This window comes from Vombatus ursinus, unplaced genomic scaffold (genome assembly GCF_900497805.2).
Source record: "Vombatus ursinus unplaced genomic scaffold, bare-nosed wombat genome assembly UNPS02001419.1, whole genome shotgun sequence".
Classification (NCBI taxonomy): domain Eukaryota; kingdom Metazoa; phylum Chordata; class Mammalia; order Diprotodontia; family Vombatidae; genus Vombatus; species Vombatus ursinus.
In genome coordinates, this window is record NW_020941197.1 from 31,377,475 (window position 1) to 31,391,545 (window position 14,071).

The 14,071-nt window shown below is 35.7% G+C and overlaps 1 protein-coding gene across 1 annotated transcript in view; it reads right to left on the minus strand.

The window, feature by feature from the left end:
• Positions 1-14,071, minus strand: part of GPR156 (G protein-coupled receptor 156) — an 80,215-nt gene that overhangs the window by 41,090 nt on the left and 25,054 nt on the right. The window contains exon 3 of the mRNA XM_027868426.1: positions 5,357-5,492. Coding sequence (XP_027724227.1) covers positions 5,357-5,492 — 136 coding nt within the window. The remainder of the gene's footprint in view (positions 1-5,356; positions 5,493-14,071) is intronic.

Here is a 14,071-nt window from a genome sequence, read left to right on the forward strand (position 1 = left end):
GGTTTTGAAAAAATTTCCTAGTGGATTTTTCTAGTCTCAGTACCTTTTTAAATGGCCCCTCTTTAATGACTGATACACTGATTTTTTCCTTCTGAGACTGCGCTATTTAGGTTTTATATGTAAGTATATGTATGTACATGTGTATATAATACACATATGTCCTATTTTATAATTTTTTTGCACTTTATATTTTTGTAGCATTCATCAATTTCTTTTAAATTATTCAATTTAAAGGAAAGCTTATTATTCTTAATTTCTTTTAAATTTATCTTCCTTTTATTATTTCTAATTTTGTTCATTTGAGTTTTTATTTCCTTTTTGATTAAATTTTCTAATTGTCAACATTATTGGTCTGTTAATAACAAATCTGAAAGTGCTAATAATCACAATTTTTAGACTGTCTCTAAACTTTAGCTTAGCTGTTGGTATTCTAACTATGAGATCCTCATTTAATGATCACTGAGTGGATGTGTTTTTGGAGTATTTGAAACCATTACATCAGTCTTAGTATTCTCATTATAACTGAAACCAGAAGACAGAAATAAGTTACAGCAAACTGAAAGATGGTACCAGGTTAACCTTGGAGAAGCCAATAAAGGAATTAACAGTATTACATTTATCATATATTCAAAGTCAACATTTTGTGGAATATTTGGTTCTCACGTATTATAGCACTCATGATAAGTATTGGCAAAGTTATGTACTCATAATAAGTATTGGCAAAATTATCAATATGAAAATAATAGCAAATTATGGAACAACATTTGTCACAGAGGATGAAGAGGTAGAGGAATTAACTCTACAAAGAACTAAAAAAAGATCCTTCAAATTAAATTAACACATTCTTCAGTGCTTGGTGACTTTAATGCAAAAGTGGGAGTAGGCAAGGAAAAACATGTTGGAAAATAGGATTCAGGAGGAAGGAATGAGAGAAACCAAAGATTTAGCCTACATAGAAACTTTATTTGCCAATGCATCATGAATACTTTGAGAAATAAATTAAGCACCAAGTAGCATCACAAAGATGAAAGTGATTATATATTAACAGAAAGGAAATGACTCATTACTAATGTGGGAATCATTCCTGAATCATTCCTGAATTCTATATATAGTCCCACATAAACAACTTAGAGCAAAGATCACCATTAGTACAAACCTAGAAGAAAAAAATAAAATGGTAAAGAAACATGGCACACAATTAAAACAACCCCAGCCTGACCTATTTAAACAAATTACTGATGCTGAAAATGGGAAATGGGTAGAGAAATGATATCAAGACTGATTATGATCATTTCAAAGAGAAGATTGTCAATATTATTCAATTCCATAACAAGACTCTATGGTAAATTTATGGAAGGACATGGACGAGAGTTGTGAAGTAGGCCTGGATGAGTTGTGATATGTATCATTGGAGAGAATTTCCACATTGTTGAGTTCAGATTCATTACGTATTTGATTACCGAATTTTTAAAAAATCTTCTTTTAGTTTTACCAATTCAGTTATTTTCTTGTTATTCATTTTACTAATTTATTTTTTTTAATTCTCCCTTTTCTCCTTTTCTTTCGAGGATCATAGTTTTCATGTTCTAATTTCAGTTTACAATTTCTGTTGCATTTCTTTTTCTTTTTATCTAGATGCTGGTATTATATACTTGCCTCTTTGTCAATTGTCAATATTTTTGAACATTGCTTTGAATTTATCAAACAAATTTTGACATGGTATTTTCTTTGGGCTAATCTCTTATGGTTTCTATAATTTTTCCAAACCAGGCATAATTCAATAAATAATTTTATTATGATAAAAGCAAACTTTTTACAATATAAGCCTATATCTCTTGATAACATTATCATTCTTTATTTCTAGTTTTATTGAATTATTGCCTCAAGTATAAAAATTAGAATTTTTGCTTTTCTTAAACTTACTTAGGAATTCTGTATGACCTGGGGCATGATCAATTTTTTTGTGAATATTTTATATGTACTTGAGAAAAAGAAAATATCCTGATTTCCCCCCAAAGTTATTGCTATATAGCTATTAAATCTAGTTTCTTCAATAGTTTTCAAGTCTGTCTGAGAAGCAGCATGGTAGTAGATAGGGCACTGAACTTGAAGGAGAACTGCATTTAAATCCAATCTCCAAAACTTACTAGCTATGTGATCCTGGGTAAGTCACTTAAACTGTGTATTCTTCAGTGTCTTCATCTGAAAAATGGATGGAATGGATGAACTCAATGGCCACTAAGGTCCCTTCAAGATCTAAATCTATAATTCTCTGAACTTTTTCCCTTATCTTTCTGATTTAATAATATCTTGATTATAGGATATTGAAATATATTGTTAATTTTCTATTTCTTCTTAACAATTGTTTTTCTTTATAAATCTAACTTCTATATAATTGACTATACATATGTGTATACATATATATGTATGTAAAGTCAACATGCTCTTGTTATGAATTGTGAATTTAATCATGATATCTCTTAATGTTTTCTCATTCAACTTGGTCAAATATTATCACTACAACCCCAGATTTTCCTGAACTGGTTATAGCATGATAACTATTAGTTAAAACTTTTGATTTAAATTTAAATGCATATGTTTGCATTAATTGTGTTTGCTTTTGAAAACATATTGTTGGATTCTTTTCTTTAATCTAATCTGTAATCATTTTTTTCTTTATAAGAGAATTAGATCCATTTACACCCAATGTTGTAATAATTAAATTTGGCTTATTCTCTATGTTTCTTTGTTAAACTAATGTTCATTTTGTTAGGAATTAAAAGTTTCTTGTATTACTTCTATTCTTTAACTGAATGTAATTAAAGAACACTAAATAGAATCCTTCTTATTTATATTAGTAATAACAAATGTCACTAAAATTTGAACATCTCCCTTCCTGTCAAAGTTCTTGATTTCTTCCTGTAAGCACTCTATGAATATTTTTAAAGCAAATTATGGAAAGTCAGGGTCTTTTGTAACCTCTTACAGGACATTCTCTGAAAAGGGAGCTTTCTACCAGATTTCCATGAGATCTGACCTTCAAATGCTTAATCCAATGCACTTAGAGGAGTCAAGATGTCTCTAATGAATATTTCCAGACAAGCACTTTTCTTTTTGAAAATACTAAATGACGTTCAAGGGAGATCAGCACATTTTGCTATTGATTATAAAGTGAAATGACCTCCTTCTTCTACTTTTTAATGAAAGAGAAACAATATAGTAGAATGGAAGGAGCCTAGTCTTGGAGTTAGAAGTACCTGGGTATGAGTTCTCATTCCCCTGCTTATAAGTTATGTTACTTGGAGTAAATCAGTTATCTTTTCTGAGACATAAATCATGGATAAAAATGGGAACAACAATCTCTACCTCAAAGAGTTTTTGTAAGGATCAAAAGAGATACTGTATACAAAAGTGCTTTATACCTGCAAAGAAGGTGAAGAGGATGTGTAAAGAAGTGTTTATTACTTTAGGAGCTATGAATAAGTTTCTCAATTAAACTTAATGAAATTATAGGGTTGGCCACATTGATAAAGGTCCTTAGAAAGCAAAATTGCCAATTCTGGACTTAGTCCAGACTTGAAGAGCTTTGCCAACCAAGAATAGAGATGTCTATTGAAGAAGAATGTGGCTCTTGAGAGATTATCACTAATTGCTTCTTCCCTTGTGCATCTCTTCCTGACTGCAGCAGGGGTGGGGAGACCAGATTTTTTCTCTCTTCCTTGCCAATTCATCTGGCAGGCAGAGTAACTCTTGGGCAGGTAGAGTGACCAAAAGGCAGGTCTAGAGTTTTCAGGTACAAAATTAAGTTGAGCTGTAGAGAAGAGCAGGGCCAGGACGTCTGGTGGAGCAACATGCCCAGCAGAGATGCTGTACTTAGAGGGTGCAAGATGAAGACACCACTAAAAGAAAAAAGACATCGGGGCCTTGGAGTGCCAGGGGTATGAGTTGTCTTGATCACACATGTTCCCTATTTGTGTGCCTCTCTACTTGTTAACTCTGTGTATGGACTCACTCTTTTCACTGATGTTGTATGTATTTGTAGCAGAGAGAGCCTGAGGTTTGGAGGGAAGAGATGTTTTTACTACTTATACCCCGTCATTTCATTATATGTCCTTACTTTGAGCTAATCATCTGGCTGACTGTTGAAGGTGAATGCATTGGTGTGAGCTCATAAGTTGTGCTTCTAGGAGTATGAATTCCCTAGGTACCTTGAACCTGGGGTGGTTATTTCCCATGGGCCGAACTTGTGAATGCAAGTTGGGGAGAGAGAGACTTAGAGGGGATGCTATATGACTGTAAGGTGCTATATAAATATATAAGATGAGCAGTACTTGTTGTTCAGTCATGTCCAACTCTTTGTGACCCCATATACCATGGCACACCAATGCTGTCCATGAGGATTTCTTGGTAAAGATACTGGAGTGAATTGCCATTTCCTTCTCTAGTGGATTAAAGCAGAGATTAAGTGACTTGACCATGTCACACAGCTAGTAAATGTCTGAGGCCAAATTTGAACTCAGGTCTTTCTGACTCCAGGCCCAGTGCTCTATCTACTGAGTCACTTAGCTACCTCTAAAATGCAAATATATGTATAAAAATTATTGTTATTGTTGTTGCCCATCCTCCATTTTTAAAAGATGGCCAGTAACATCATAGGTGATGTCTTGACTTGCATATGAATTGGATTTAAGTGAGGCAGAGCTGCACAAAGTCATCAGCCTCATTCTCTCTTCGAGAGTCACTGAAGACCAGTGGCAAGACAAAATAACCTTGTCTTCGATGCCTGACTAAGCTCTAAGTACTTCATAGCACCTGCTTCAACTGACTTCATGGCTGTTAGTACTACTAGCCACTTAATATACCTCCTGGGCCTTGGATCACACATATTTTGTGATTATGGCATCCATACAAATATGTTGGGAAGATGTTTTTTTAAAAAATGCTATCAATAAAGTTTGGACCTGAAGAGAAAAGGAGAAAGTATATTATTGCCTTCATTTCCTTTCAGAAGTAGAGGGTTATGGGATTGGAACAGTATTTATACTATCAGACTCAGGTGATGTATTGGTTAATTTTTCTAAACTGCTTTTAAAATTCTTTCTTTTTTATTCTTTAATACAAGGGATATCTGTCTGGGAAGAGGAGGAGGAAATGAAAAACAGGAAAAAGAAGGGAGTAAAAACATTTGAATGATCTGAAATGGGCATATAGGATGCTTTCAATCATAAAATTTCCTATTAGAAATGTGTCCCCTAAGAGTGCCTGTCATGAATCAAATAGGCCTAACAGAGACATGTTTGAAGGTGATATATGAGACTCAAAGTAGTCAAGTTTATTTATTCTCTCTCTCACCTACCTGAATGAGTGTTGTCATGGAGGATCCCAGAAAAATATCTTGATCTGGGATCCCAAAGAGATACGCGCTTGTGTATGTCAGACCACTGCCCATCAAGGTCATAATGTTCAGATTGGGACTGGACATCTTCACAATCCTATAAGAGTCAAGAAGAGATAAATTTATCATCAGGCCTCTTCTACACTGGGAATATAAGCTTGTACAGTTATTTTCTCCACACCACCGCCTAAGCATGAGAGTACTTAGAAGGAAAGAACCCTTATTGAAAAATCACCATATCTCTGTTTTATAGCCTTGTTATTTTCTGTCTACATGCTTTTCAATGATAAGGTTGTTCTAGTCCAATCTCTTCACTTTACAGGTAGCGAAACTGAGACTCAGAGAAGTTAAATGACTTTTCCAAGGTCACAGAGGTAGCAAGTAGCAGAAGCAAGATTCAAATTCAGGTCATCGGACTCCAAACCAGGTGCTCTTTTTTATGTATCCTGCTGCTCATTCACTACAGAAATGCCCTTGTGGAAGTAGCAGGAGCCTTCATATTCAAATGGCTATGTTGTCTAGGTTACTGTCATATAGATATCCTTTCTAGCTCTCATTTAGATCCATTTGATCTGAATGCTGCTTTATGCTCGGGTTTATTTGTAAGCAAGGCAGACTTGACTGAGTACAGATCCAGATTTGGAATTGCTTTCCCTCCTGATTTGGTTAAGAAAATTCAATGTGATTGTTATTTTCTACCATGCTTATTATCTGACAAAATCCTGATGTATCTCCTCAGTTCACTGAGTGACGTAGTTTTCATTTTTAGAAGGTACACATTATACATTTTAAAGCAGGGAATTTATCTGATACCCCCCCCCCCCCACCATCCCAATCACTGTACAGGTGCATTAGAAAGCTGAACTCTGATTTGAGTATTGCATTTACCAAAACAAATGACGTAGATTTTCTTGTGAAGCCATAGGGAGATGAATTATCTCTGGTCCAACAAGTTAATAGTAGGGATTGGCAGAATCCTTTTACCACACCCTTTTAGGTGGACAGCAATTCTCTAGACAAAAGGCATTTAAATGACTTTATGTAACTGGAGCTTAGAGATGCTAAATATTTTTCTATAACAACATGCATTGTGGTATAAGGCACATATAAATATACAAAAATATTTACCAATTTGAGATTTAAATGTGACTAAAATTTCTGGTAAAGGCAGACTATAGAAGAGGTGATTGGCATGCAATGGATTATATCATCAGAGGATAACAGCATCCTTGCATCACAAAAGGTAGGTTTGAAAGAATCACTGTGACCTAATTTGATTCCAGGCTCTGCCACATTCCAGTGTGTAACCTGGGGCAAGTCACGACCTCTGAGCCTCAGTTTCCTCATCTACAAAACAAAGGTAACAACTTGCATGACCTACTCCACAAGGTTGTTGTTGGAAAAGTGCTTTGTAGACTGTAAGGAACCATATCAACCAACAAACATTTATTAAGCACATAATATGTATCAGGCACTGTGCTAAGGACTGTAGGTACAAAGACAAAAAGGAAGAAGTCCTTACTCAGAGAGGTTATATTTCATTGCCTTATGAATATGAATTGCTATTATTATTATTTTATTATTATTATCATCATCATCATCATTATTTAATAACCTAGGTATAAGTAAACCAAAGTCTGGACTAGGGTTATGGCAATGGAAAGGGAGAGAGAATAAGGGGTCAAATGAGATGAGAAATTTAAATATTGTCCTCTGCAGCTACTAATCTTCACTTTCCTCTTACTATTTATTTAGAGAATTCAAAAGAAAGGCAAGAGCTTTCCTGACTTTTTAGTTCTCAAATGATTTCTCAGTTTAGTAGGAATTAACTCAAAAGCAAAAAAAAAAAAAGTATTCTTCCTATATTCAAATCAGCTAATACTCTTTTTTGTTTAGTATTTTATTTTTCCCCAGTTATATGTAAAATCAATTTTTAACATTTGTTTTTTGAAACTTTGAGCTCCAAATTCTCTCCCTTCCTGCCTCCCCAGCCCTCCTCATTCAGAAGGCAAGCAATTCGATATAGGTTATACATGTGTAGTCATGCAAAACATTTCCATATTAGTCATGTTGTAAAAGAAAACACAGCACAAAAAAACCTCAAGAAAAATAAATAAGGTGAAAAAGTATGCTTCAATCTGTTTTCAAACACCATCAGTTCTTTCTCTGAGGATGGATAGCATTTTTCATCATAAGTCCTTCAGAGTTGTCTTAGATCATTGTATTGCTGCGAATAGCTAAATCATTCATAGCTAATCATCATACAATATTGCTGTTACTTTAAGCACAGTACATTTCGTTGTAAGTCCAGGTTTTTCTGAGAGCATCCTGCTCATCATTTTTATAGCACAACAGTATTCCATCATAATCACATACCACACTTTGTTCAGCCATTCCCCAGTTGATGAGCAACCCCTCAATCTCCAATTCTTTGCCCCCAGAAAAGAGCTGCTATAAATATTTTTGTACATATAAGTCCTTTTCCTTTTTGTTTTTTATCTCTTTAGGGATACAGATCTAGTAGGGGTGTTGCTAGGTCAAAGGATATGCATGGTTTTATAGCTCTTTGGGCACAGTTTCAAATTGCTCTACAGAATTGTTGAATCAATTCACAACTCCACCAATAATGCATTAATATCTCATTTTTCCCACATCCCCTCCAATATTTGTCATTTTCCTTTTCTGTGCTATCAGCCAATCTAATAGGCATGAGATAGTATCTCCAAATTGTTTTAATTTGCATTTCTCCAATCAATAGTGAGTTAGAGCATTTTTTTCTGGCTATAAATAGCTTTGATTCTTTCATCTGAAAACTGTTTATATCTTTTGGTCACTTACCAATTGGGGAATGACTCCTATTTTTATAAATTTGACTCAGTTCTCTGTATGTTTGAGAACTGAGGCCTTTATCAGAGAAACTTGCTTCAAAATTTTTTCCCCAGTTACTATCCCTAACTATATTTCCCTTCATCTTATTTCCCCCCATTTATTCTATTCTTTCTCCTTTCACATTGTTTCTCCTTAAAAATGTCTTGCTTCTAACTACCCCCTCCCCAATCTTCTCTCCCTTCTATCACCCCCCCTTTTCTTATCCCCTTTCCCTCCTACTTTCTTGTAGGGTAAGATAGATTTCTATACCCAATTTCATGTGTATGTTATTCCCTCTTTGAGCCAATTCTGATGAAAGTAAGGTTCACTTGCTCCCCATCATTTCCCCCTCTTCCCCTCCACCATAAAAGCATTTTCTGGCCTCTTGTATGTGAGATAGTTGACTCCATTCTATCTCTCCCTTTCCCTTTCTCCCAGTACATTCCTCTTATTTTTAGATATCATCCCTTCATATGCAACTCAAACCTGTGCCCTCTGTCTAAATATACTCTTTCTATCTGCCCTAATAATAAAAAAAGTTCCTATGGATTACAAGTATCATCTTCCCATGGAGGAATGTAAACAGTTTAACCTTATTAAGTCCCTTATGATTTCCCTAACTTTATTAAGTCCCTTATGATTTCCCTTTCCTGTTTACCTTTTTTGCTTCTCTTGAGTCTTGTATTCTATTCAGCTCTGGTCTTTTTATCAAGAATGCTTGAAAAGTCCTTTATTTCATTGAATGTCCATTTTCCCTCTGAAGGATTATATTCAGTTTTGCTGGGTAGGGGATTCTTGGTTGCAATCCTAGCTCCTTTACCCTCCAGAATATCATATTCCAAGCACTTCATCTCTTTAATGTAGAAGCTGCCAAATCTTGTGTTATCCTGACTGTGGCTCCATGGTACTTGAATTGTTTATTTCTGGCTGCTTGCAGTATTTTCCCCTTGACCTGGGAGCTCTGGAATTTGGCTACAATATTCTTGGGAATTTTTATTTTGGGATCTCTTTCAGGAGGTGATCAGTGGATTCTTTCAATTTCTATTTTACCCTCTGGTTCTAGAATATCAGGGCAGTTTTCCTTGATAATGTCTTGAAAGGTGATGGCTAAGTTCTTTTTTTTTTTAATCATGGCTTTCAGGTAGTCCAATAATTTTTAAATTATCTCTCATGGATGTATTTTCAAGGTCAGTTGTTTTTCCAATGAGATATTTCACATTGTCTTTTATTTTTCTTTCTTTCTTTTTTGTTTCATTTTATTGTTTCTTAATGTCTCATAAAGTCATTAGCTTCCATTTGCTCATTTCTAAAGTTTAAGGAATTATTTTCTTCAGTGAATCTTTGTACCTTCTTTTCCATTTGACCAATTCTACTTTTTAAGGAGTTTTTTTCTTCAGTGAATTTTTGTGCCTCTTTTTCCATTTGGCTAATTCTGCTTTTTAAGGCATTTTTCTCTTCATTGGTTTTTTGGACCTCTTTTATCATTTGGTCTAGTGTGTTTTTTAAGGTGTTATTTTCTTCACTATCTTTTTGTGTCTCCTTTACCAAACTGTTGACTCATTTTTCATGATTTTCTTGCATTTCTTGCATTCTCTCATTTCTCTTCCCAATTTTTCCTCTACCTCCCTTACTTGATTTTCAAAATCCTTTTTGAGCTCTTCCTTGAGCCTTCCATGGAGGCTTTGGATGTAGGAGCTTTGAGTTTGTTGGCTTCTTCTGAATGTGTGCTTTGATCTTCCTTGTCACTGTAGTAATTTTTTATAAGATTCTTTTTCTGTTATTTGCTCATTTCCCCAGCTTGTTTCTTGACTTTTGACTTTTTATTAAAGTAGGGCTCTGCTTCCAGGATGGAGGGCACACTGTCCCAAGCTTCAAGGATTGTTTTCAGAGCTACTTCCAGGGACCTGTAAGTTTTTAGTTTTTCCAAAGTGCTATGATCTAAGGAGAGGTGTGTTTACTACTCTCCTGAACTGTGCTCTGGTATGTGAATGACTCCAAGCACTCTTTTCCATCCTGAAATTGTGATGAGGGTTCCTGCTCCACTGGGTTCACAAACTCTGCTACGCTAATTCTCCTCCTTGCCTTCGGACTACAGCCCAGATCTGAGTATGAGCAAAGCAACAGAGTCCTTGCCTCAGTGCTAGCAAAGAGACCCCTGTAATCTCTTCTGACCAGTTGTTCAACCCCCCTTACCATCTCTGGGCTAAGAGCTCCATAAGCAGTAGCTGCTGCTGCTGATTCAATAACTCTCAAGGCCTGATCCTGGTTTACTGGGGCTGGGTCTGTGCTCCACTCTCACCTAGGTGCAACAGACCTTTCCTGCAACCTTCTAAGTTGTCTTTGGCTAGAAAATTATTTCACCCCATCCTTTTGTGCTGCTCTAGGAATTGTTTTATGGAATTATTTAAAGGTGTTTGGAGGAATTTGGGGGAGAACTCAGGTGAGTCACTGTGTTTTCTCTGCCATCTTGGTTCCACTCCCTTGAAGCTAATACTCTTAAAATCTATATTATGACTTAAATAGTCTCATAAGTCTAGGGACATCTAGCAGTTCACTGGTATCATTTTCATAAAACTTCATTAGTAATCACCTATTTCTTGGATCTAACATTTATTATATTTGGAATTATAAATGTTTGATTTCTGGATATCCACGCCATAGTTTCTACTTCTATTGACAATTCTGGTAAGAAGAAGTCAGAGATAATTCATAGCCTGTTGTAACCTATTGAAGGAAATTTCTAAAAATATTGAATAAACATGGTTGACTAAAATAATACCTATGTAGAAGCAAGGTATTGGATTGGTTGGAATACAATACAAAATCTAGATAAGTTATTGTTGCAGCTGCTGCTGCATACATGATAAAGGCAGGAATGTGGTCTGAGATGGTAGAAGATAATGACATTTCTTTCTTTGTTTAGTTTCTGTTCATTCAACTTCATTAGTACACTAATCAACAAGGGTCTTAGGGATAAAAGGATTTGTAGCCCCAGACTTCATATAGCTCATATGTGGTTTCTTTATCTGAGACCCCTAAAAGGAGTTTGGGGGACAATGAATCCCCACAAAAGGTTAAATAGAAGTTACAGGAAATTCATAACCCCGATTCAGATAGTTATCTTTGACTTTGATTCAGTCCCAGAATTAGTACAAAGAATATAATTAAACTTTACCTGAGGTCATGCTGACTGGCTTTTTAGTCTGTGTCCCTTACCTGGATATGATAGTTAATAGCCTTTGCTAAATAACAAAATGCTGCCAGCAGGTTTTTTCAGGGAGAGGCTTTCTAGGCATTGTACTTCAGTAGACAGGAAAAGACATGGTCTTAGAAAGATCGAGGCAAGATGTTGGCAATCATAAGACCAGTAGAATACTCAGGAGAAGCACCATGATGCTTAGTAGACAACATAGATATGACACCCACCAGAGACCATCATGAAGAGATAATGAGAAGATATCAATAGTCCTATATCATTGGAGATGTGAATTACCCTAGACATGTGTGCCCTTAACATGGGAGCCCTAGCCATGTGGGTTCTTGGCACATGGCTTTTCACACATATTCTTCATGTGTATGTCTTCTCTGCATGTTACCTGGTCATACATATTCTCAGCATATATGTCAACTCTTACTGGCAAAAATGTATCCTGTGGGAGAGTATAACCCATGTTCACATAGGTGGAATATTCTCTTCTCACTCTATTTGCTCTGTGATTTGATTAAATATCTTATTTTGAAGTACTGCGTTCTTTGGGGAACTCATGAATTAAGGTTTTAAGTTGATTGACAGAGTGTCTCAATTCTGGGGCAGCTTTTCCAAGGGGTGTATGTGTGAGGGAACACCCAAAGGCTACTACAGCTTAAATTAAGCTTTCACTTATATAGTTTTTTATTAATGTAGTTTTTCTTTCAGAAAGCATTTTAACAAAGAAAAGATTGACATTTTTATTTTAAAAGACTTTTGATTGTATTCACACTGTAAACTCATGAATCTACCCCATTCCAAGTTTGTTAATGCTCAAATGACACTCTCCTAAAGTGACAATTTTTTCTCAAAAATACAGATATTTATTCTAAATGCAATTTGCATTCTGGATTCAAGTGATCATAACTCTGACAATCCCACATATATTTGTGCAGTATGCTTTGAGCTTTGCCCTGAGAAGTGATTTAGCACTCAGGTAATTTCCCTTCCTAGATCTCAGGTAAAATCTCACTTAACAAAAAAGACATGGCTTTCCACCAGTCTATTATAGAAGGGGAGTGTTTAAAAAGAACATATAAGCACATGGATTTTCAGGGAAATAACTAACTCAAAATGACTTCTATGAATGGAGAATATAATTCTTAAAAATAATCCTAAAGACAGAGCTACACAAGCATTCATGTCAGAAGGATAGAATTAAATTATAAATTAGTATATTTCCTAGGGCCCATTGAGCTGGCTTACTTGGCATGAGGTCATAGTGTGGGGGTGGAGGTGGAGGAGGAAAGGAAGAGCAATGAAACTAAGGCACAGAAAGAAAAGAGGAGTGACATCTTCCTGATACCCTAGCCATCTGAAAGAGAATGGTACCAAGAGACAGTAAGGACAAATGGAAGGCTTTGGATGAGTTGTTACTTAGTCCACTAGCAAAGAGAAATCTTTTTAGAAAGAAAGACAGAAAAAGTCCTGTGTATATCCTTTCCTGTATTATTTTCAGTCAAGTCAGGTCATATGTATTTACCCTTTCTCTTGCTAGAGTCTCCATAACAACATGGTAGACTGGGCTGAGTACTGGGCTTGGAGTCAGGGAAGATCTGAGTTTTAATCTCAGATCCACCATTTAATAGTTACATGAGCATGGGCAAATCACTTAATGCTTTTGGGTGTCATCTTCCTTATCTGCAAAATGTGACTAATGACACATAAAGTAGAACCTTGCAGGGTCCGAGTAAGGACCCAATGAAATAATGTATTAAAGTTCTTTGGACATATCATATCGTCTCTTACATAAATCTCAAACAGTTTTCTCCTTAGCTCACCAAGGGCTGGAGGCAAAATCAAACTTTCTGCAGTTCAATCTCTCTAACAGAGTCTAGGGTTATTGTGAGAGTACTGTCCCTTCTTTAATGGACAGATTAGTGTTGAACTAAGAAGGTGCACTCCTATTAATAACAGAAAGTGGCCTCTTTAACCCAATCACTTGGTCTACTGCTGTCCCTTGTTTTCAAAGACCTACTCTTGTAGTTGAATCTGGGCTGGATAGGAGTGGGAAAAGTCGAGATAAGGATGTCATCCCCTTTTTCAAATAGCTATAAGGCAATGAGATATGAATGGATATTGCAATGTTATGGTATGGTGAAAAGATCATTGGCTTTGCTGTCAGAAGTACTGGATTCAAATCCTACTTCTGATGCTTGCTACCTAAATGACCTTGCACAAATTACTTAATCTTCCTGGTCTTCAGTTTCCTCATCCGAAAAATGAGGGGGATGGACTAGATGGGTTCTGAGGTCCCTTCCAACTCTAGGTCTATGATTCTACATTTAGGAGTTTCTAAACAAATCTAACATTATTATTCAAAATCAGGCACCAGGGTAGGCTGACTTTATAGTTTTTCCTCTGTGCCCTGCTTTAATAATATCCTTTATATGGTACTTTAAAGCTTGCAAAGCACTTTACATGTTTACCTAGTACATTCAATCCTCATAACACTCCTGTGAGGTAGGTGCTATTATTATCCCCATTTTATAAAGGAGGAAACTGAAGCTGAATGAGGTTAAGTGATTTGCCCAAAATCACAAAGGTAGTAAGCATCTGAG